At 35.9% G+C, this 23,456-nt stretch overlaps 6 protein-coding genes across 10 annotated transcripts; 5 read left to right on the top strand and 1 right to left on the bottom strand.

Moving 5' to 3' along the window:
* The first annotated feature begins 2,601 nt into the window (after positions 1-2,601).
* On the top strand, positions 2,602-4,894 carry LOC148923979 (uncharacterized). Its single transcript, XM_089060632.1, has 2 exons — positions 2,602-3,400; positions 3,615-4,894. Exons 1-2 carry the CDS (start codon positions 2,685-2,687, stop codon positions 4,816-4,818), a joined length of 1,920 nt encoding a protein of 639 aa, XP_088916758.1. The 5' UTR covers positions 2,602-2,684; the 3' UTR covers positions 4,819-4,894.
* Positions 4,895-7,498: 2,604 nt separating this feature from the next.
* On the top strand, positions 7,499-9,675 carry LOC148923978 (uncharacterized). Its single transcript, XM_089060629.1, has 2 exons — positions 7,499-8,307; positions 8,392-9,675. Exons 1-2 carry the CDS (start codon positions 7,562-7,564, stop codon positions 9,578-9,580), a joined length of 1,935 nt encoding a protein of 644 aa, XP_088916755.1. The 5' UTR covers positions 7,499-7,561; the 3' UTR covers positions 9,581-9,675.
* Positions 9,676-11,884: 2,209 nt separating this feature from the next.
* Positions 11,885-14,010, top strand: LOC125204868 (uncharacterized). The gene is made up of 2 exons (XM_048103624.2): positions 11,885-12,672; positions 12,759-14,010. Exons 1-2 carry the CDS (start codon positions 12,353-12,355, stop codon positions 13,945-13,947), a joined length of 1,509 nt encoding a protein of 502 aa, XP_047959581.2. The 5' UTR covers positions 11,885-12,352; the 3' UTR covers positions 13,948-14,010.
* A 3,190-nt stretch (positions 14,011-17,200) lies between these two features.
* Positions 17,201-18,534, top strand: LOC148923977 (uncharacterized). The gene is made up of 2 exons (XM_089061873.1): positions 17,201-18,087; positions 18,174-18,534. The coding sequence occupies exons 1-2, from the start codon at positions 17,351-17,353 to the stop codon at positions 18,532-18,534; spliced, it is 1,098 nt and encodes a 365-aa protein (XP_088917999.1). The 5' UTR covers positions 17,201-17,350.
* LOC148923976 (putative late blight resistance protein homolog R1B-8) lies at positions 17,485-22,518 on the bottom strand. Of its 5 annotated transcripts, XR_016132970.1 has the most exons (5): positions 21,719-22,518; positions 20,994-21,532; positions 20,792-20,913; positions 19,224-19,390; positions 18,020-19,144 (listed from the first exon to the last, which is right to left on the bottom strand). XR_016132970.1 is itself a non-coding variant. In XM_089061872.1 (3 exons), exons 1-2 carry the CDS (start codon positions 22,503-22,505, stop codon positions 21,000-21,002), a joined length of 1,320 nt encoding a protein of 439 aa, XP_088917998.1. In that variant the 5' UTR covers positions 22,506-22,518; the 3' UTR covers positions 20,564-20,913; positions 20,994-20,999. The 5 variants fall into 5 exon arrangements, 1 of the variants encoding a protein (XP_088917998.1); XR_016132972.1 differs by lacking the exons at positions 18,020-19,144; positions 19,224-19,390 and adding an exon at positions 17,485-17,832; XR_016132971.1 differs by lacking the exon at positions 19,224-19,390.
* On the top strand, positions 18,532-19,532 carry LOC125207564 (protein VACUOLELESS GAMETOPHYTES-like). The gene has a single exon (XM_048106963.2). The coding sequence runs from the start codon at positions 18,535-18,537 to the stop codon at positions 19,405-19,407; it is 873 nt and encodes a 290-aa protein (XP_047962920.2). The 5' UTR covers positions 18,532-18,534; the 3' UTR covers positions 19,408-19,532.
* Positions 22,519-23,456: the final 938 nt, after the last annotated feature.

Genomic DNA, 23,456 nt, shown 5'->3' with positions numbered 1-23,456 from the left:
GAAGGGAAGGAGACCACGTGGTACATAATTTTCTTCTTACTCGTTGCAATGTTGACCTCAATTGGATTATTAGTGTGCGGGACGAATTGTTGATCACGAGAATCAAAAGTCCACATTTTAAATCATTAAAATTAATAGAAATAGACAATTGAAAAAAAAGATGGTGTATAGTACATTTGGCGATGCAATGTTTAGTCGTTAAAAAAGTGTTAGTAGTAAAAGAAATAAAAAAGTCACATGGAAAATATTCTACTACCTCCGTCCACGAAAATTCATCCCGGTTTTGACTGGGCACGGATTTTAAGAAATGTAATGGAAAGTGGGTTGAAAAAATTAGTGGATTGTGGGTCCTACTTTTATATATTAGTTTTATAATAAAGTGTGAGTAGTAATGAGTTATAAGTGGACTATGAGGTCCACTACCAAAAATGGTAAAAGTGAAATGGGATAAATTTTTAAGGACGGACCAAAATAATAAACTGAGACAAATTTTCAGGGACGAATGTAGTAATAAATAAATAAACAACCTGGAAGCCAAGTACTTGCTCAACATTTATTTCAAAAGAAGTTAAAAAGAGAAAAAAAAATGGAAGTAATGGATTGGAATGGGCTTTATTGGGCCTAGTAGAAGAAGATGGATACAAGCCCACAACCTCTTATATAGTGGGAGTACCAAATAGTACTTTGTATTGAGATGATCAACTTATTATAGTACTAAGTATTTGGTAATTATACTTATGCTATGAAAATATTGGGTGTTCATTTTTAAATTTAGATACTCCAATCTGTATGGGTTTAATTGAGAGTTTCATAAAAAAACGATTCATTTTTAATAAATACATGCATCCAATACTATCACCAGCTTGGATTTGGCACCTCCTTTGCACAAATACAGTATTCATTGTAGGTGTGTAGGATAATACTGCAAAAGTTTTATAGTGATTAAATATTTTTCATGCAGATTAAATAAATATAAGGGCATTTGCAATGGAGGGGCAGCCACTAACAGTATTTCTTTAGCAATTTTTTGTCTTGTAAGTCTATATTTGGACACTGTTAGAAAAAATGCCCAAATATGACTATATACTAAAACTGACGAGATAAAGGCCACCAAATTCTTTGACAATTGAGATAATTATCAAAGTTATGATATACTTAATTGACTAGTATTTTATAAATTTATAATATTTTAATATGATTAATTTTTTGCCTAAATTAGTAGTACTCCGTATAACATAATTTATTAGTATTAAATATGAGCAAAAATGACTCTCAATAACATTAAGATATGCAAAAGATTATTGAGCCGAATCAAAAGTAAAAGCTAAAGAGAAATTCAAATCGTGAGAAAAGCTAAAGATAAATTAAAGAGAAAGGGAAAGAAAAAGAGAAAGAGAAAACAAAAGACAAATACAATCTTTTAGAAAAGCAAAAGACAAAGAGATAAAAGGAGATTATGTTATTGAATTAATTAGTTGCGAAGTTTTGTACTACTATGATTCTTCTATTCCATTTAGCAAAGATTAAACGTTATTTACAACTCTAAATGTTATTTACAACTCTAATTAATTGTCTTTTGATATATTAAACTACTTAATCGCCTGAGTTTGTTATTTACAACTCTACTTATTGAATTAATGATATTGGCATCTAATATCACGGAACTTTCAAAAAATTGAGTTTTTTCCACAAACTTTGAAATTGACAAATAATATTACGAACTTTACCCCAAGTTTGTTATTTTTCACCAAAGAAAAAATTTCGACAAATAATATCATAATGTGGAATTTTTTTCGTAATTTCTCGACAACAACTTCGAGAGCTTCATGTTTTTCAATCTTTGAGGATAGTTTTTCTTGAATCACACCCCCTAACATTGTTCTTTCATCTATTAATATAGTCAGAATTTTTTCTTTGGTGAGAAATAACAAACTCGGGGTAAAGTTCGTGATATTATTTGCTAATTTTAAAATTCGTGAAAAAAATCAATTTTTTGAAAGTTAAATGATATTAGTTGTCAATATCCCTTAATTTTATAATTTTACTCTCCATGACTTTATTCAATCCTAACCACTAAATTAGAATATTTACTTGATCAACACAAAATTCTCTATCACGCTTTACAATTGGATTGATATAATTGATACTTCCTCTATCACGCTTTACAATTGGATTGATATAATTGATACTTCCTCTATCCGCGTAAAGTAGGATCTATTTTTCTTTTCCATCCGATCTCTTGAAAAATATAAATTTTCTAAGGTGAGATTCATTTTTCACTAACAATACTTTTAAAAAAATTTCTTTCTATCCATCTTTTATTTTTCCAGTTATATATGCATTAAAAACTTTAACTCGCCAAGTCTTACTTAATGTCATAGTATTCCACTTTTTCCTCTTTTTCAACAAAAAAGAAGATTGAGTGATTACATGAAAAAGACAAAGACAAGATGCCAAAGAAGATGGAGATGTTCTTTGACTGATGTGACAGTTGTCAGTTGAGTGATACAATATTCTTTGCTGTGGTTGGAAGTTTTGTTTGATTTTATTGTCGGTTTTAGGTAAATGTTGGCTATAAAATGTATTGAGAGATGGGTTAGATAGCATGTCATATTATTTCCAAAACTAGTTACTACTACAAACAAAACACATAATTAACGAGTGAGATAGAAAAAAAGAGAGAGATGGAGGAGGAGAAGGAGAAGGAGATGATTGATCATTGGAGCCACGAGCATCCACTTACTCTGTTGGATACTACTGGAAGAGATAGATGTTATGGTTGTGAACGTTCATTTGGTAGCGGAGAGCAAGCTTATGGGTGCAGTGCATGCAAGTATTCGATGCTATTACACGAAGAATGTGCAGCGATGGTGATAGAGATACGACATCCATTGCACACTCAACACATACTCAGCCAACGCCACGAGCACGAATTAAGGAGGTGCCGTATCTGCAAAGAGTTTATTTTTAGCATTGGTTACAAATGTACATCCTCGGGATGTGGATATGAGGCGCACCTTATGTGCGCCCACGACAAGGGCGTGGTCGATGCAAATCACCCCGAGCATGAATTGAAGCTGTGGAGGAGGAGATGTTCCTTCAAGTGTGATGCTTGCGGCATCACAAGCAGGGATAGTTCCTACTTGTGCAACAGAGATGATTGCCAGTATTGGATCCATGAGAGATGTGCTTCATTGCCTCAAACTCTTGAAAGGGAAGACCATCATCACTCTCTTTCTCTCTCTTCATACATCCCACCTGAATATATCATATATAACTACAAATGTGATGTGTGCAGCAAAACTTTGCGGCTCAAATATTGGATATATCATTGTCAAATATGTAGGTTTATTGTCCACATCAAATGTGCCTTCAACAAACCGCCTCCTCGCATCACTGAGTATGATTTCTTACTACATCATTCATGTTATTACTTACTCTATCTGTCCTCGAAAACTTGTTTTTATTATAAATGATAACATGCCCTACATTCCACTAACTCACTCCACTCACACTTCAATGTGCCGGAAACAAATGAGACTCTCATTCAAAGACTATCCATCCTTTTTTTGTTACTAAATGATTGTCTTGCTATATGCTATTATGCCCTGCAGAGATATTGGGAAAGACATTATCCACATGCCAACAAACGGGGTGGTTGAGGAATTAATCACACCTCTTGTGACGAGACAAGCAGGAGGAACGTTGATGCCACCCATCATCCCTAATGAGGATGATGAGGAATTGGTGAATGTGAAATATAAGTTTCATCATCACCAACATCAACTCACTTTAGTCTCTTTGGATCAAATCCAAGAAGAAGAAGAAGAAGACGAGGAGAATTATGGGAAAAGATCAGGATTGATATGTGACGGGTGCATCACTCCTATTTTTTCTTCATCAAGTAGCGGTAGTAGTAATAGTAAAAATTACTACTACTGTATGAGTTGTAGTGAATGCAGATACAATCTTCACATAGCCTGCTTTCACTTACCACCTCAACTCTCCTCACTTCCAACCCACCACCAAAAACACCACCTACTCCTTGAATCTTATGACAAACTTCAACCTTGGGAATGGCAACGTTGCAGTGCCTGTTTCCATCCGATGAATGGGTTGTTTTACAGTTGTAGAGAGTGCGAGTTCAAAGTAGATATCAAGTGCGCTTGTATGCCGGATACCATACTTCATGCAGCTCACCCGCAACATCTCCTCAAGCACGTGACGCTGGCGGATATAAAAAGAGATGTCAGCTCATGGCGCTTGACGTGTGCTGCTGCTTGTGACTACAACACAATCTATTATGAAGATTGTTACAAGTGCAGCAACAACTCATGCGATTTCATTGTGCACTTTAAATGTGCTATGCTGCCGGCATCAGTAACCAGCCGTAGATGGGATGAGCACCACCAGCTGTCGTTGACATATGACGCCACTCTAAACCGTCCTGGTGATTTCTACTGCGATCAATGCGAAACACAAATGAATCCCAGGAGTTGGATGTATCACTGCCGCAGTTGCGATATATCCTTCCATCCATGGTGCTTTCAAACTACATCCGGCAGTTACAGAAACATGAAGTTAGGGCAGGAATATTATGTGAATGACACAATTCATCCACACATGATTCTCACCTTTCAACTACTCACCAAAAAACGCCGTTGCGACAATTGTGGTCGGGATAGACATGCATGCGAGGGATTTTACTGTGCATTATGCTACTTCTTCATTTGTCTCTACAACTGCGGTAAAAGAATGATTGAAAATGGTGACATGAAGGCCATTGATTTAGAGAAATTATCTGTTTTAGATCATTAGTTCGCTCATTACATTGTGCTATGTTACGTTTGATTCAATAAAAGTACTACTATCGTATTATGTGTTTTACATTAAATATGAACGTGAAGGATTTTACTATGTAAAGAGTGCGAGTTCAAAGTAGATATCAGTGCGCTTGTATGCCGGATACCACACTTCACGCAGCTCACCTGTAACATCTCCTCAACCATGTGATGTGACCAAGTCGGATCTAAAAAGAGATGTCAACTCATCACGCTTGTCATGTGCTGCTGGTTGTGACGACTACATAATCTATTACAGAGTATGATTCTTACAGGTGCAGCAACAGCTCATGTGATTTCATCGTGCACGTTAAATGCGATGATTAATCTCACCTAATATGAAAACGATGGATATCAGAATTGGAAAATCAAAATGTATTGCTTAGGATTAATTAGATTGTTTAGCATTTGGTTTTCAGCCTATATAAAACATCTCATTGTATTTTGTAGTTACCAATTAATCAGAATGTAGTCATTAAAGATTTTTCTCTCTTTTCTCTTCCCTCTCACATCTAGGGTTTAAGTAAAATCTTCATCCTCCCTCAATGGAGGTGAAGACAACGTACGTAGTCGCAACACCATTCGCGGCCGAGTTGGACGAGCTTCATTGCTGGACTCGAGAATCCAGTGTAAAAAAATTCTGGATACGCCACTGCCTTAGATATGTGGTTTCATCTTTTTTTACTTCATGAGGGATTTTATCTTGACTTGTTCAAGTCAACAAACTTGTGTGTTGAATATATAACAAGATGTTTTCTCCAACTTTATGTTTCTTCACATTTTCGGACTTCACTTCATTTTCTACATTTGATAGTACTACTATTTTAAATTTAAAAAATAGTACTATTTCAAATCCAAATATTTAGGTTTTTTGATTTTGACTAGTGATCCAATTCTAGGACCAATCTAAATCACTAAACAATCAATTTGAAAGACTATATGTAGAAGGGTAGGAGACTATATTTAATCTGCATTAAAAATATTTAATCACTATAAAACTTTTGTAATATTATCTACACACCTCCAATGAATATTGTATTTGTACAAAGGAGGTACACCACCATGGGCAAAATCCAAGTTGGTGATAGTATAATTGGATGCATGTAGTATTTATTAAAAATGAATCGTTTTTTATGAAACTCTCAATCAAACCCAAACAGATTGGAGTATCTATATTTAAAAATCAACACCCAATAGTTTCATAGCATAAGTATAATTTACTATAATAAGTTGATCCTATCAATACAAAGTTCTACTTGGTACTCCCACTATAAGAGAGGTTGTGGCCTTGTGGACTTGTATCCATCTTCTTCTCCTAGGCCCAACAAAGCCCATTCCAATCCATTACTTCCATATTTTTTTATTCTTTTTAACTTCTTTTGAAATAAATGTTGAGTAAGTACTTGGCTTCCGGATTGTTTATTTATTTATTAGAATATTTTCCATGTGACTCTTTTATTTCTTTTACTACTAAGGGCATTTGCAATGGAGGCGTCGCCTTGCCGGCTCTATTGAGCGATGTGGTGGCGGCCACTAATAGTACTATTTGTTTAGCAATTTTTTGTCTTGCAAGTCTATATTTGGACACTCCAATAGAAAAAATGTCCAAATATGACTATATACTAAAAATGAAGACAGAAAGGACACCAAATTCTTTTTGGTTTATAAAAATTATGCTATAATTGACTAATATTTTATAAAGTTACAATATTTTAATATGATTAATTTTTGCCTAAATTAGTAGTACTCCGTATAACATAATTTATTAGTATTAAATATGTGCAAAAATTACTTTCAATAGCAATAAGATATGCAAGAGATTATTGAGCTTAATTCGAAAAGGAAAGCAGAAGAGAAATTCAAATCGTGAGAAAAGCAAAAGATAAATTAAAGAGAAAGAGAAAGAGAGAGAGAAAAACAAATACAAACTTTTAGTAAAGCAAAAGACAAAGATAAAAGGAGATTATGTTATTGAATTAATTAGTTGTGAAGTTTAGTACTACTATGATTCTTCTATTCCATTTAGCAAAGATTGAACGTTATTTAATGTTATTTACAACTGTAATTAATTGTCTTTTGATATACTGTATTAAACTACTTAATAGCCTTTAATTTTATAATTTTACTCTCCATGACTATTCAATCCTTACCACTAAATTAGAATATTTACTTGATCAACACAAAATTCTCTTTCACGCTTTACAATTGGATTGATATAATTGATACTCTCTCCATTCCCGAAAAATATGAACTAATTCTTTTTCGTCCGTCCCTAAAATATATAAATTTTCTAAAGTGAGATTTATTCTCTATTAAAAATACTTTAAAAACTTTTTCTTTCTATCTCTCTCACTTTTCCAATTATGCATTAAAACTCGTATTGAACCAAATGTTCATATTCTTTGGGAACGAAGGGGGTAGAATTTTTACTCACAAGTCTTAATTAATTACTCTCTTAGTATTCCTCGTTTTCAACAAAAAAGAAGATTGGTGATTACATGAAAAAGGAAAAGACAAAGACAACATGCCAAAGAAAGAGGGAGAGATTCTTTTGACTGATGTGACAGTTGAGTGATACAATATTCTTTGCTGTGGTTGGAAGTTTTGTTTGATTTTATTGTCGGTTTGAGGTAAATGTTGGTTATAAAATCATTTGAGAGATGGGATAGCATTTCATATTATTTCCAAAACTAGTTACTACAACAAACAAAACACATATAATGAGTGAGATAGAAAAAAAGAGAGAGATGGAGGATGAGGAGAAGGATATGATTGATCATTGGAGCCACAGGCATCCACTTACTCTGGTGGATACTACTGGAAGAGATAAATGTTATGGTTGTGAACGTTCATTTAGTAGCGGAGAGCAAGCTTATGGGTGCAGCGTCACGGGATGTGAGTATTCGAAGCTATTACACGAAGAATGTTCAGCGACGGCGAGAGAGATACGACATCCATTGCACACTCAACACATACTCAGCCAATGCCACAGTTATGAATTATTGAGGTGCCTTATCTGCAAAAAGTATATTTTTAGCCTTGGCTACAAATGTACAAGCTCGGGATGTAGATTCGAGGTGCACCTGAGATGCGCGCAGGACGAAGGCGTCACGGATGCAAGTCACCACAGCCATGACATGAAGTTGTTGCGGAGAAAGTGTCCCTTCAAGTGCGATGCTTGCGGCACCACACGCAGTGATGGTTCCTATATATGCACCAAAGATGATTGCCAATATTTGATCCATCAAAAATGTGGTTCCTTGCCTCAATACTTGAAAAGGGAAGACCATCATCACCCTCTTTCTCTCTCTTCTTGCATCCCACAAGAATATTTCAGATTTAACTACAAATGTGATGTATGCAGCGAAATTTTGCGCCTCAAATATTGGATATATCATTGTCGAATATGTAGGTTTATTGTCCACGTCAAATGTGCCTTCAACAAGCCGCCTCCTCCCATCACTGAGTATGATTTATTTTTACATCATTCATGTCATTACTTTTATACTATAGTAAGTACTAAAGTATTATTGTTTTACTATTATGCAAGTGCATCCATCGGGAAAGATGTAGTCCGTCTTCCAATGAATGAGGTGTCCGTGGAACTAATTACACCTTTTGTGATGAGACAAAGAGGAGGAGAAGGAGAAACAAAATTGGTACCTCCCATCATCATATCTAATGATGAGTTGGTGAATATGAAATATAAGTTCCTTCATCACCAACATCACTTCACTTTAGTCTCATCTGGCGATCGAAGCCAAGAAGAAGAAGAAAAAGAAGACGAGGAGAATTATGGAGTGAGATCGGAATTGATATGTGATGGGTGCATCACTCCTATATCATCATCATCATCATACTACTATATGAGTTGCAGTGAATGCAAATACAATCTTCACTTGGCTTGCTTTCACTTGCCATCTCAACTCTCCTCTCTTCCACTCCACCAACATGATGATCACCAGCTTGTCCTCCAATTTTGTCACAAACATCAACCTTGGGAGTACCACTGTTGCAGTGTCTGTGGGTATGATACGAATGGGCTGTTTTACACTTGCACAAAGTGCTACTTCAAAGTAGACATCAAGTGTGCTTGTATGCCGGATACCATACTTCACGTAGCTCACCCGCAACATCTCCTCAAGCATGTGACTTATTCGAATCTACGAAGGGATTTCATCTCATGGCACTTGTCGTGTGCTGCTAGTTGTGGCGACAACATATACCGTTATGATTGTTTTAAGTGCTGCAACAGCTCATGTGATTTCATTGTGCACGTCAGATGCGCTGTGCTGCCGGCATCAGTCAGTAGCCGTAGATGGGACGAGCACCACCCGCTGCTGTTGACGAACGACGCCACTCTCAATCGTCCTGGAGATTTCTACTGCGATCAGTGCGAAACACAAATGAATCCCAGGACTTGGATGTATCGCTGCCGCAGCTGCGATATATCCTTCCATCCCAAATGCTTTCCAACTACATCCGGCTATTATAGAAACATGAAGTTTGGGCAGGAATGTCATGTGGATGCAGAAACCCATCCACACCCTCTCATCTTTCAACTTCTCACCACAAAACGCTGCTGCGACATTTGTGGTTGCGATAGGCATGAAATACAAGGATTTTACTGTGCATTATGCAACTTCTTCATTTGTATCTACGGCTGCGGTAGAAAAATGATCGAAAAAGGGGACTTGAAGGCAGTTGATTTAGAGAAATTATCTGTTTTAGATCATTAGTTCGTTCATTACATTGTGCTGTGTTATGTTTAATTCAATGAAAGTACTATCGTATTATTTGTTTTACATTAAATATGAATGTAAAATCGAATGTGAAGGATTTTACTATGAAGAGAGTGTTACTTCAAAGTAGATATCAAGTGCGCTTGTAAATATGAAATGTTTATTCAATAAATAAGAATTCAATAGTACATTAGTATTGTTTGATTGGGCGTTACTACAATAAAAAACAATCACTTTTTGTCAAAGTAGTAGTACTTTCCAAAATTTGAAGATAAAATATTGATTATTTCATTTTTCCAAATAAAAACTACTCCCTGTCTCACTAAAAATAAAACATTTTCCTTTTCGGATTGTCCCATTAAAAGTGACCAACTTATTATAGTACAATATGGTAATTATACTTATGCTATGAAAGTATTGGGTGTTGATTTTTAAATGTAGATACTCCAATCTGTTTGGGTTTGATTGGGAGTTTCGTAAAAAACGATTCATTTTTAATAAATACTCCATGCATCCAATTATATATCACCAACTTGGATTTGGCCCATGGTGGTGTACCTTCTTCAGTCCTTTGGACACATAGAAAGAATGTCCAAATACGACTGTATATAAAAAATGAAGAGATAAAAACAATTGAGAAAATTATCAAAGATATGATATAATTGACTAGTATTTTATAAAATTATAGTAATATTTTAATACTAGTTCTCCGTGTAACATAATTTATTAGTATAAAATATACTCTCCCTGTCCCATTAGAAATGCAACGTTTTCCTTTTTGGGTTGTCCCACTAAAAATGAAACGTTTCCTAAAATGGAAACATCATTCTCTCTACTTTTCTCTCTCTTACTTTACTCTCTCTTTATTAACTCACAAAACAACACTTGCATAAAATCCTGTGCCGAAAACCAAATATTTCATATTTATTGGGACGGAGGGAGTAAGCAATAAGGACTGTCAATAGCATCAAGACATGCAAAAGATTATTGAGCTGAATCTAAAAACAAAAGCAGAAGCAAAAGAGAAATTCAAATCGTGAGATAAGCTAAAGATAAATTAAAGAGAAAGAGAAAGAGAAAGAGAAAACTAAAGAGAAATACAAACTTTTAGAAAAGGAAAAGACAAAGAGATAAAGGAGAATATTAAGTTATATTAATTAGTTGTGAAGTTTTGTACTACTATGATTCTTCTGTTCCATTTAGCAACGATTAAATGTATATATTTAATGTTATTTACCACTCTAATTAATTGTATTTTGATATATTAAGCTACTTAATAGCCTTTAATTATTATAATTTCACTCTCCATTACTCTATTCAACACAAAACTCTCTGTCGCGCTTTACAATTGGATTGATATAATTGACACTCCTCCATCCCCGAAAAATATGAACATTTTTTTTCATCCATCCCTGAAAAATATAAATTTTTTAAAGTGAGATTCATTCTCTACTAACAATGCTTTAAAAACTTTTTCTTTCTATCTCTCTTATTTTCCAAATTATGCATTAAAACTCGTGTCGAACCACATGTTCATATTCTTTGGAGATGAAGGGAGTAGAAGTTTTACTCACCAAGTCTTAATTACTGTCTTAGTATTCCACTTTTTCCACAAAAAAAAAAGATTGAGTGATTACACGAAAAAGAAAAAGAAAAAGACAAAATGCTAAAGAAAGAGGGGGAGATTCTTTGACTGATGTGACAGTAAAGTGATACTCCCTCCATCCCCGATTAAGAGTCGCACTTGCATTTCTGCACTCGTTTTGTAAAAATGATAATAAATACTACCTCTGTCCCTGAAAATTTGATACATATTACCATTTCGGTCCGTCCCTGAAAATTTGATACACTTCACTTTTACCATTTTTGGTAGGTGACCCCATATTCTACTAACTCATTCCTACTCACATTTTATTATAAAACTAATACTTTAAAAGTAGGACCCACATCCCACCAACTTTTTCAACTCACGTTCCATTACATTTCTTAAAACTCGTGTCGGGTCAAAGTGTAGCAAATTTTGGGGGACGGAGGTAGTAGTTAAAGTGAAAAAATGGTAAAGTAAGAGAGAGAATAAGGTAGAGAAGATTCTCTCTCTTACTTTACCATTTTTTTACTTTAACTATTTATTATCATTTTTACAAAACGAGTGCAGAAATGCAAGTGCGACTCTTAATCGGGGATGGAGGGAGTACAATATTCTTTGCTGTGGTAGGAAGTTTTGTTTGATTTTATTGTCGGTTTGAGGTAAATGTTGGCTATAAAATGTTGAGGGATGGGATAGCATGTTATATGTCATATTATTTCCAACATTAGTTACTACTTACTACTACAAACAAAACACATATAATGAGTGAGATAGAAAAAAAGAGAGAGATGGAGGATGAGGAGAAGGAGATGATTGATCATTGGAGCCACGAGCATCCACTTACTCTGGTGGATACTACTGGAAGAGATAGATGTTATGGTTGTGAACGTTCATTTGGTAGCGGAGAGCAAGCTTATGGGTGCAGCATCCCAGGATGCAAGTATTCGAGGCTATTGCATGAAGAGTGTGCAGCGACGCTGAGAGAGATATGACATCCATTGCACACTCAACACATACTCAGCCAATGCCACCGTCGAGAATTATATACGTGCCTTATCTGCAATCTGTTTATTTTTAGCATTGGCTACAAATGTACAAGCTCGGGATGTGGATACCAGGTGCACCTTCTGTGCGCGCACGACAAGGGCGTGGTCGATGCAAATCACCCCGAGCATGAATTGATGCTGTGGAGGAGAAGATGTTCCTTCAAGTGTGATGCTTGCGGCATCACAAGCAGGGATAGTTCCTATATATGCACCAAAGATGATTGCCAGTATTGGATCCACGAGAGATGTGCTTCATTGCCTCAAAGCTTGAAAAGGGAAGACCATCATCACTCTCTGTCTCTCTCTTCAATCATCCCACAAGAATATTTCAAATTTGGCTACAAATGTGATGTGTGCAGCAAAACTTTGCGCTTCAAATATTGGATATATCATTGTGAAATATGTAGGTTTATTGTCCACATCAAATGTGCCTTCAACAAGCCGCCTCCTCGCGAGTATGATTTATTTTTTACATCATTCATGTCGTTACTTTTATATACAGTAGTAGTACTAAATTATTATTGTTTTACTATTATGCAAGTGCATCCATCGGGAAAGAAATAGTCCGTATTCCAACGAATGAGGTGGCCGAGGAACTGATTACACCTTTTGTGACGAGACAAAGAGGAGGAGAAGTAGGAACATCGATACCACCCATCATCCCTGCCGCTGCTGTTTTTGATGAGTTGGTGAATATGAAATATAAGTTCCTTCATCACCAACATCAGCTCACTTTAGTCTCATCCACAGCTCAACACCCTCAAATCCTTGGAGAAGAAGAGAACGAGGAGAATTATGGAGTGAGGTCGGAGTTGATATGTGATGCTTGCATCACTCCTATATCATCATACTACTATATGAGTTGCAGTGAATGCAAATACCTTCTTCACGTGGCTTGCTTTCACTTGCCACCTCAACTCCCCTCACTTCCATTCCACCAACATGATGATCACCAGTTTGTCCTCGGTTCTTGCGACAAACATCAACTTTGGATGAGGAAAGAGTGCAGTGTGTGTGGGTTTCGTACGAATGGGCTGTTTTACACTTGTACAAAGTGTGAGTTCGTAGTTGATATCAAGTGCTCTTGTATGCCGAATACCATACATCACACAGCTCACCCGCAACATCTCCTCAAGCATGTGACCAAGTCGGATCTACAAAGAGATGTCAACTCATGGCGCTTGACGTGTGCTGCTGCTTGTCGCGACAGCATAAACTATCTTGATTGTTACAGGTGCAGCAACAGCTCATGTGATTTCATTGTGCACCTTAGATGCACTGTGCTGCCGGCATCTGTCAGCATCCGTAGATGGGACGAGCACCACCCGCTGTTGCTGACGTACGATGCCACTCTCAACCGTCCTGGCGATTTCTACTGTGATCAATGCGAAACACAGATGAATCCCAGGAGTTGGATGTATCACTGCCGCCCCTGCGATCTATCCTTCCATCCACGATGCTTTCCAACTATATCCGGCTACTATAGAAACATCAAAATGGGACAGGAATATGATGTGAATGCAGAAACCCATCCACACCCACTCACCTTTCAACTTCTCACCACAAAACACCGCTGCAACATTTGTCCTTACATAGTGAATGAACAACAAGGATTTTACTGTGCATTATGCAACTTCTTCATTTGTCTCGGAGTCTGCGGTGGAAAAATGATGGCAAAAGGGGACTTGAAGGCAGTTGATTTAGAGAAATTATATGTTTTAGATCATTAGTCCGTTCATTACGTTGTGCTGTGTTATGTTTAATTCAATAAAAGTTCTACTATTTGTTTTACATACTCCCTCTGTCCCAAGATAAGTGACTCATATTTCTTGTTGGGACGTCCCAAGATAAATGACTCATTTCCTTTTTTGGTACTCTCTCTTATACTTTTTCTCTCTACTTTATTAACTCTCTTACTTTATTCACTTTTCACTTTACTAACAAAACCTCATTTCCTTAAATCCCGTGCCGAAAAGTTTGTGGTCACTTATCTTGGGACGGAGGGAGTATTAAATATGAATGTGAAGGATTTTACTATGCAGAGAGTGCTATTTCAAAGTAGATATCAAGTGCGTATGTAAATATTTCTCATTTCATTCAAGAAAGTAATGTTTTGTTAATACTCCCTCCGTCCCAGATAAGTAATCCATTTCGGGCCATCCCATATAATTTGTCCCACTTCATTTTTACCATTTTTGGTAGTGGACCTCATATTTCACTAACTCATTCCTACTCACATTTTATTATAAAACTAATACTTTAAAAGTAGGACCCACATCCCACCAACTTTTTCAACTCACTTTCCATTAGATTTCTTAAAATTCATGTCGTGTTAAAGTGTCCCAAATTATTTGGGACGGAGGGAGTAATGAAATTAAATAAAACAAAAGCCAAAACCGCCTAGTGTCCTTTACCCGTGTTTTTTATGTATAGTTAGTTGGGCCTGAAGCCCACAACTTATTCTAGGAATGTGATAAAATGAAAACTCTAAATATTGTACAAACACAAAACTATGATCTGGACTATTGAAAAATGTCAACAAAATTTCAACGGTAGTCTATGATGGATGTTGTATTGGTATTGTGCTGAAACTGTGTTGACATTAAAATCTTGAAATTTTACACTGTATTGATATTGTATTGAAACTGTGTTGAAGTTGTATTGAGGTGTTTTGAGTTTGTATAATATATAGGTTTGCATTTTATCACTACCCCTTATATGTACGTGTGATATATAAAATATTATCATTATTTGTTACTAGTACAAATATTTTTAATATTGTTTTATAAGGATAAAAAAATATTATTACTATTTCATACTCCCTCCTTCCAAAAACAATAGGACAATTGGTGTATGGTAATTATACAGTGGGAGTACCAAGCAGTACTTTGTATTGAGAGGATCAACTTATTATAGTACTATTTGGTAATTATACTTTATGCTATGAAAGTATTGGGTGTTGATTTTTAGTTTCATAAAAAACGATTCATTTTTAGATACATGCATCCAATACTATCACCGGCTTGGATTTGGCCCATGGTGGTCTACCTCCTTTGCACAAATACAGTATTCATTGTAGGTGTGCAGGATAATATTACAAAAGTTTTATAGTGATTAAATATAAGGGCATTTGCAATAGACGGCCTATATTTGAACACTCTGATAGAAAAAATGTCCAAATATGACTTTTTACTAAAAATGAAGAGACAAAGGACACAAAATTCTTTTTGGTTACGAGACCATTGAGAAAAGTATCAAAGTTATAATATAATAATTGATTAGTATTATAAAGTTATAGTAATATTTTAATAGAGAGTGTTATATTGCTAACTCAATGCTTAATTGCTAACTACAACTCAATAATAGCTATTAGATAATCAAATTAAAGGCCTAGATCATCAACCACGAAATGTCAATACGATAAAAAAACGTCAATAAGGCCATAAGATTAATTCCAAAAAATATCAATAGGGCTATTAATGTCAAGTTAATTATAACTAACTCTTAAAAGAAATCCCAAAACTTTAAATTCATATAACATATATCAAATTAAAGATAATTTTATAAGGATTCCAACGATATACTACATGCATATGTTCCGACGTCAAAATTCGAAAAAAAAATCTAGAATTTTCGTATTTTTCGTACACAGGTTAATGTCAATGCAGCTAAGATAATATGTCAATATATAGCATATACAATGTCAATCCTAAATTTGTGTTGACATTCTCAAAGCATTGTGTTGATATTTTCGTCTGAAACCCTAATTTGGCGTTTTTTTTTTATCTTTTCCGATTTAATTAATAAAAACGAAAATTACACGTGGTAAATTGTAGGCCACACATTTTATAAAATCATGTGGCCTTAAATTAGTTGTAGTTAGTCATTAAATGATGAGTTAGCAATTGTGACTCTTCTGTTTTAATATGATTAATTTTTGCCTAAATTAGTAGTACTCCGTATAAAATAATTTATTTGTATAAATATGAGCAATAATGACTTTCAATAGCATTAATCCGAAGGCAAAAGCAAAAGAATAATTCAAATTGTGAGAAAAAGCAAAAGATAAATTAAAGAGAAAGGGAAAGAGAAAGAGAAAGAGAAAGAGAAGAACTAAAGATAAATACGAACTTTAAGAAAAGCGAAAGACAAAGAGATAAAAGGAGATTATCTTATTGAATTAACTAGTTGTGAAGTTTTGTACTACTATGATTCTTCTATTCCTTCTATTCCATTTAGCAAAGATTATATGTATATATTTAATGTTATACTCCCTCCATTCCTGATTAAGAGTCACACTTTCCATTTCGGTCCGTCCCTGATTAAGTATCACACTTCATTTTTACCATAAATGGTAAGTAGGTTTCACATTCCACTAACTCACTTCACTCACATATTATTATTAAACCAATATAAAAAAGTGGGTCCCACGTTCCACTAACTTTTTCAACCAACATTTTTTTACATTTCTTAAAATCCGTGCCCGATCAAGTGTGACTTTTAATCGGGGACGGAGGGAGTACAACTCTAATTAATAGTATTTTGATATTAAACTACTTAATAGCCTTTAATTTTATAATTTTACTCTCCATGACTCTATTCAATCCTAACAACTAAATTAGAATACTTACTTAATCAACACAAAATTCTCTGTCGCGCTTTAAATTGGATTGATATAATTGATACTTCCTCTCTGTCTCTGAAAAATATGATTTTTTAATTTTAAAAACTTATTTCTCTTTAGAGACTCATTTTCCACTAACTATACTTTAAAACCTTTTTCTTTCTATTTCTCTTACTTTTCTAGTTTGCTGTGCCGAACCAGATGTTCTTAATGTTTGGAGACGGGAGTAGAATTTTTACTCACCATGTCTTTCTTACTGTCATAGTATTCCTCTTTTTCAACAAAAAAGAAGATCGAGTGATTACACGAAAAAGACAAAGAAAAAATGCCAAAGAAAGAGGGAGAGATTCATTGAATGAAATGACAACTGAGTGATGCAATATTCTTTGCTGTGGTTGGAAGTTTTGTTTGATTTCATTGTGCTAAATGTTGGCTATAAAATGTTTTGAAAGATGGGATAGATAACATGTCATTTTATTTCCAAAACTAGTTACTCCACAAACCACATAATGAGTGAGATAGAAAAAAAGATAGAGATGGAGGAGGAGAAGGAGATGCTTGATCATTGGAGCCACGAGCATCCACTTACTCTGGTGGATACTCATGGAACCGATATATGTTATGGCTGTGAACGGCGATTCAGTAGCGGAGAGAAAGCTTATGGGTGCAGCATCCCGGGATGCGCTTATCGGAACGTATTGCACGAAGAATGTGCAGCGACGGTGAGAGAGATACGACATCCATTGCACACTCATCACATACTCAGCCAATGCCACTTACGAAGATCATATCTTTGCCGTATCTGCAAAGATAATATTCGTAGCATTGGTTACAAATGTACAAGCTCGGGATGTAGCTTCGCGGTGCACCTTATGTGCGCGCACGACAAGGGCGTGATCGATGCAAATCACCCCGTGCATGAATTGAAGTTGCTGAGGAGAATATGTTCCTTCAAGTGTGATGCTTGCGGCACCACACGCAGCGGGAGTTCCTACACATGCACCACAGGTGATTGTCAGTATTGGATCCATGAGAGATGTGCTTCATTGCCTCAAACTCTCAAAAGGGAAGACCATCATCACTCTCTGTCTCTCTCTTCAATCATCCCACAAGAATATTTCAAATTTGGCTACAAATGTGATGTGTGCAGCAAAACTTTGCTACTCAAATATTGGATATATCATTGTGAAATATGCAGGTTTATTGTCCACATCAAATGTGCCTTCAACAAGCCGCCTCCTCGCGAGTATGATATTTTTTTTACATCATTCATGTCATTACTTTTATATACAGTAGTAGTACTAAATTATTGTTGTTTTACTATTATGCAAGTGCATCCATCGGGAAAGAAATAGTCCATATTCCAACGAATGAGGTGGCCGAGGAACTGATTACACCTTTTGTGACTAGACAAAGAGGAGGAGAAGTAGGAACATTGATACCACCAATCATCCCTGCCGCTGCTGTTTTTGATGAGTTGGTGAATATGAAATATAAGTTCATTCATCACCAACATCAGCTCACTTTAGTCTCATCCACATCTCAACACCCTCAAATCCAAGGAGAAGAAGAAGACGAAGAGAATTATGGAGTGAGATCGGAATTGATGTGTGATGGGTGCATCACTCCTATATCTTCGTCGTCATCATCATCATCAAGTAGTAGCAGTAATAGTAGTAAATGTTACTACTAAATGAATTGCAGCGAATGCAAATACAATCTTCACATTGCCTGCTTTCACTTGCCAGCTAACGTCCCGTGTCTTCCAATCCACCAACATGATGATCACCAGCTTGTCCTCCGATGTTGTGACAAACCTCAACCTTGGGAGGGCCAACATTGCAGTGTTTGTGAGTATAAATCTAATGGGCTGTTTTACACTTGTACAGAGTGCGAGTTCAAAGTAGATATCAAGTGCGCTTGTATGCCGGATACCATACTTCACGCAGATCACCCGCAACATCTCCTCAACTATGTGATCAAGTCGGATCTAGACAGAGATGTCTACTCATGGCACTTGACGTGTGCTGCTAGTTGTTACGGCTTCATAAGCCGTTACGATTGTTATAGGTGCAACAACAGCTCATGTGATTTCATTGTGCACCTTAAATGCGCTGTGCTGCCGGCATCAGTCAGCAGCCGTAGATGGGACGAGCACCACCCGCTGTTGTTGACGTACGACGCCACTCTCAACCGTCCTGGCGATTTCTACTGCGATCAATGCGAAACACAAATGAATCCCAGGAGCTGGATGTATCACTGTCGCGCCTGCGATATATCCTTCCATCCCAAATGCCATAAAACTACATCCGGAATGTATAGAAACATGAAGTTGGGGCAAGAATATTATGTGAATGCTACAACCCATCCACACCCTCTCACCTTTCAACTTCTCACCACAAAACGCCGTTGCGACCTTTGTGGTGGTAATATATATGAATGTGAAGGATTTCACTGTGCATTATGCAACTTCTTCATTTGTTACTCTTTCTGCGGGAAAGACATGATCGCAAAAGGGGACTTGAAGGCAGTTGATTTAGAGAAATTATCTGTTTTAGATCATTAGTTCGTTCATTACCATGTATTCTTATGTTTGTGGTGTGCTATATTTAATTCAATAAAAGTACTACTATTTGTTTTACATTAAATATGAATGTGAAGGATTTTCATTTTACTATGTAGACAGAGATACTTTAAAGTACTCCCTCCGTCCAACAATAGGAGTCCCATTTCTTATCAGTGCGGGTTTTAAGAAATGTTAAGAAAAGTGAGTGGAAGAAAGTTAGTGGAATAGGGGTCCCACTTGTATATATTAGTTTTAAATGATATGTGAGTGGCATGAGTTGGTGGAATGTGGGGCCTCTTTACCATTTATGGTAATTATGAACCGGGACTCCTATTCGTGGACGGACCAAAATGGAAAAACGGGACTCCTATTCACAGACGGAGGGAGTAGATAATATCAAGTGCGCTTGTAAACATGAAATGTTTATTTTCATTCAAGAATCTGTGTTTTTTATGTATAGTTAGTTGGGCCTGAATTCCACAACTTATTCTATAAGTTATAAACTCGAAATGGGCTAACTTATATATATGCGTGATATACAAAAATTTTATCATTAATTTTTAATAGTACAAATATTTTTATTATTGTTTTACAAGGATAGAAAAATATTATTACAATTTCATATTTTGTATCTCGCACATATTTAACTTCTAATTGTTTGATATCATAAGACAAGGGTTCGTCTCAATCTTGCCATAATTTTAACTCAACTCGTGTTTATGTAACCCACCAGTTATTTTAGTTAAGCCGCTGTTATTTATGACTAGTATACAAATTTATATAGTTTATTTTTTATTAAACAACAATGAAAAATCTTATCTCTACGCAGATTGACATGAAGCACGTAATTCTTATCTTGTTTTACATATCTTCTCATATCTCACCTTTTTAATCAGACGGGCTAAAAGAGTTAACTACATCTAAACACAAATGACATAATCTATTAAATAAAATGCAAAGAACCTTTTGCATAAATTTGTCATGATTTAACCTAATATTTGTAGACTAAAATTAATTTTCTCTGAAGATCACTATTTCACTCCCACATTAAAATTTGTGACTATCAATTTAACCCATGCTTTCATTTCATTCCCCAATCTCAACTCTCATAAACCCTATTCCCAAAATTGATGAATTCATCTTGATTCCCCAAGAATTCGAAACCTTGTTAATTCCATTCACAAATACTTTTATCTAAGCATTTCCTTTTAATCATTCCTTTATCTAAGTAATGTTGCTGAGAATACATGGTAAATGACAACCCCATGTGGTTCAACTCTCTTAATACATGGAAAAGAAACGATAAAGAAAGCACGCAACGGAACTTATAACCACGCTCAACACAATGAAAGGACTTTAAAAAAAGTAAAATAACATAACCAACCTTACGCCTAGTTGAGGAGACGCGTCGACATGGTTGATGGGCCTTGAATGGTTCAAGGCTCAGCTGTCTCGAACGAGGCTTGTGTTGGTGGGCCTGGACTTCTTAAGCCTGATCAACCTTATCTGTTCGCACGCTTCATAGATTAGCCAAAAGTAGTATAAATCAAATACTAAAAACAGAATCAAGTGAAATCCATTCGTACCATGGTTCAAACTTCAAATCGAATGTAGGGACTGTTCCTACACTGCTTCATTAATTCGCTGCGTTCATCTGCATATTTAAGCCTAAGTAGAATTCGAATGGACACGTCTCCGTATAGTTCCTGCGTCTCTACTCTTTTTAAAAGTGAATTGAGAGCATGAGGGTGGCCAAATACGAAGTAAATCGATCCAAGAGTCGGAATCTCTGCAACTTCTAGAGGAATCTCCTGCATGTAATACAACCTTCTAAGAACAAGCTTCTCAAGGCGCGGAAAGTGGGATCCCTCCATCTTCCATTCTACTATAGTCGACCGCGAAATCTCCAAGAACTTCAGGCGGCTGAACTGCCCTTCAACTGTTTCCCACTTCCATTCTTCGAAACTGCCACTATCGAGCCTGAGCTTCTCAAGATGGGGCAAAACACCCATCATTCCCAACACTTGTTGGCTAAACTTGGAGTAGTGCAATCCAAGAGTCAGCTTCTTGAGCGAATGAGGGAAGTTAAGGCTCTGTCCATCCATTCTTGATACTCCCTCCGTCCCTGAAAAGTATGAACATTTTGTTTGACACGGGTTTTAATGCATAATAGGTACAGTAAGAGAGATAGAAAAAGTTTTTAAAGTATCGTTAGTGGAAAATGAGTCCCACTTCATTAAAGGTGAAAAGGTTTCCAAAATAAGAATTTTCGTACTTTTCAGGGACGGGCTAAAAAGGAAAGAGTTCATACCTTTCGGGGGCGGTTGGAATATAACGAACTTCAGCGACTCGAGTTTATCTAAAGAGACTAGATTCTCGACTTGCAGCCTTTCGTCGAATTCATTGTAGTACACTCCCAATTTCTTGATATTGGGAATTCTCTTAACCACATCTTCGCTGCACTTGAAGTTTGTTATCCTCTTCAGCGAGTGCAAGTTTTGTAAGACACAACCACCATCGTCGCCATTGTCATCAGCAGCAGCGTGACCAACAGGAGGATCGGGGAGATGGACATACTTGACCTGAATATGCCTCATATGAGGCATGCACCAAATCTCAGCTGGCAAGAAAAATTTCGAGCCGTTGCCTTTGATGATCAAAGTCTCAAGATTCCAAAATCGCTGCATTGAAGGAAATACGCTCTCCTCCTCCAGAGACAGGTCAGTAACGTGCCGAAGATTAACTAACTGAAGCATCGTTTCTTGATAAACGAAAGGCTTCGTAGATTGAATGATCCTTAGCCATCTCAATCTTAGCGATGGTGGTTTTCCGTCCTGGCCCCAAATCAGAGAACGGGTTTGTGGCATGGACTGCAGGGCATGCGCAACTTCCTCCATTGACGTGGTCGGAATAACAATGCCGCGTCGCGCATTTGTTTCGCCCTCTCCATCCACAAAACTATAAAACATCTCCTTCCGAGCTTCTCTCAGGCAGAAGTCTCTCAACAAATCATGTATTTTGCACTCCTTGATGCCTCCAATACTCCCTATCTCGTCAACTAAAACAAGATTTCTATCAGCAAGCTCTTTCACATACATTTTTCCCACCTCTTTAGAGCTCTTCCCACTTACTGGTTTTATAAATCCTTCAGTTAAATTCTCTAAATCTTATCCCACATCGACTTGGTGATGATCCTACCTTGTCTATATAAGTATGGATAACCATCCCCCTTATAAGGTCTTTTAAGGGGTGAGTGGTCCATTTCTAATTTATATTTATGTGAGAAAGAACTTTTTCCAAAAAGAAAAATTTGACATATTTTGTGGGACAAACTAGAAAGGAAAGTATGACTTCTTTTGTGGGACGGAGGGAGTAAAAATGAAAACAAAAGACACCAAATTTTTTTGGTTATGAGAGAATTGAGGAAATATTTAAAGTTATGAATATGATATATTTGACTAGTATTTTATAAAGTTAGTAATATTTTAATATGATTATTTTTTCCTAAATTAGTAGTACTCTGTATAACATAATTTATTAGTACTGTAAAATATGAGCAAAAATGACTTTCAATAGCATTAAGAGATGCAAAAGATTATTGAGCTAAATCCAAAAGCAAAAGCTAAAGAGAAATTCAAATCGTGAGAAAAGCAAAAGATAAAGAAAAAAGAGAAAGAGAAAACAGAAGACAAATACAAACTTTTAGAAAAGCAAAAGACAAAGAGATAAAAGGAGATTATGTTATTGAATTAATTAGTTGCGAAGTTTTGTACTACTATGATTCTTCTATTCAATTTTTAGCAAAGGTTAAATGTATATATTTGACTATGTTATTTAAATCTCTAATTTAATTGTCTTTTGATATACTCCTATTAAACTACTTAATAGCCTTTAGTAAGTACTCTATCTGTCCCATTAGAAATGAAACGTTTTCCTTTTTGGTTTGTCCCATTAAAAATGAAACGTTTCTAAAAATGGTAACAATACTCTCCCTACTTTGTCTTCTCTCTTACTTTACTCTTTTTTCACTAACTTACAAAACAACGCTA

Source organism: Salvia hispanica, chromosome 6, assembly GCF_029641045.1.
Source record: "Salvia hispanica isolate PSC_SH4W2 chromosome 6, Shi_PSC_v1, whole genome shotgun sequence".
Classification (NCBI taxonomy): Eukaryota; Viridiplantae; Streptophyta; class Magnoliopsida; order Lamiales; family Lamiaceae; genus Salvia; species Salvia hispanica.
This window is presented reverse-complemented; position numbering and strand designations above follow the sequence as displayed.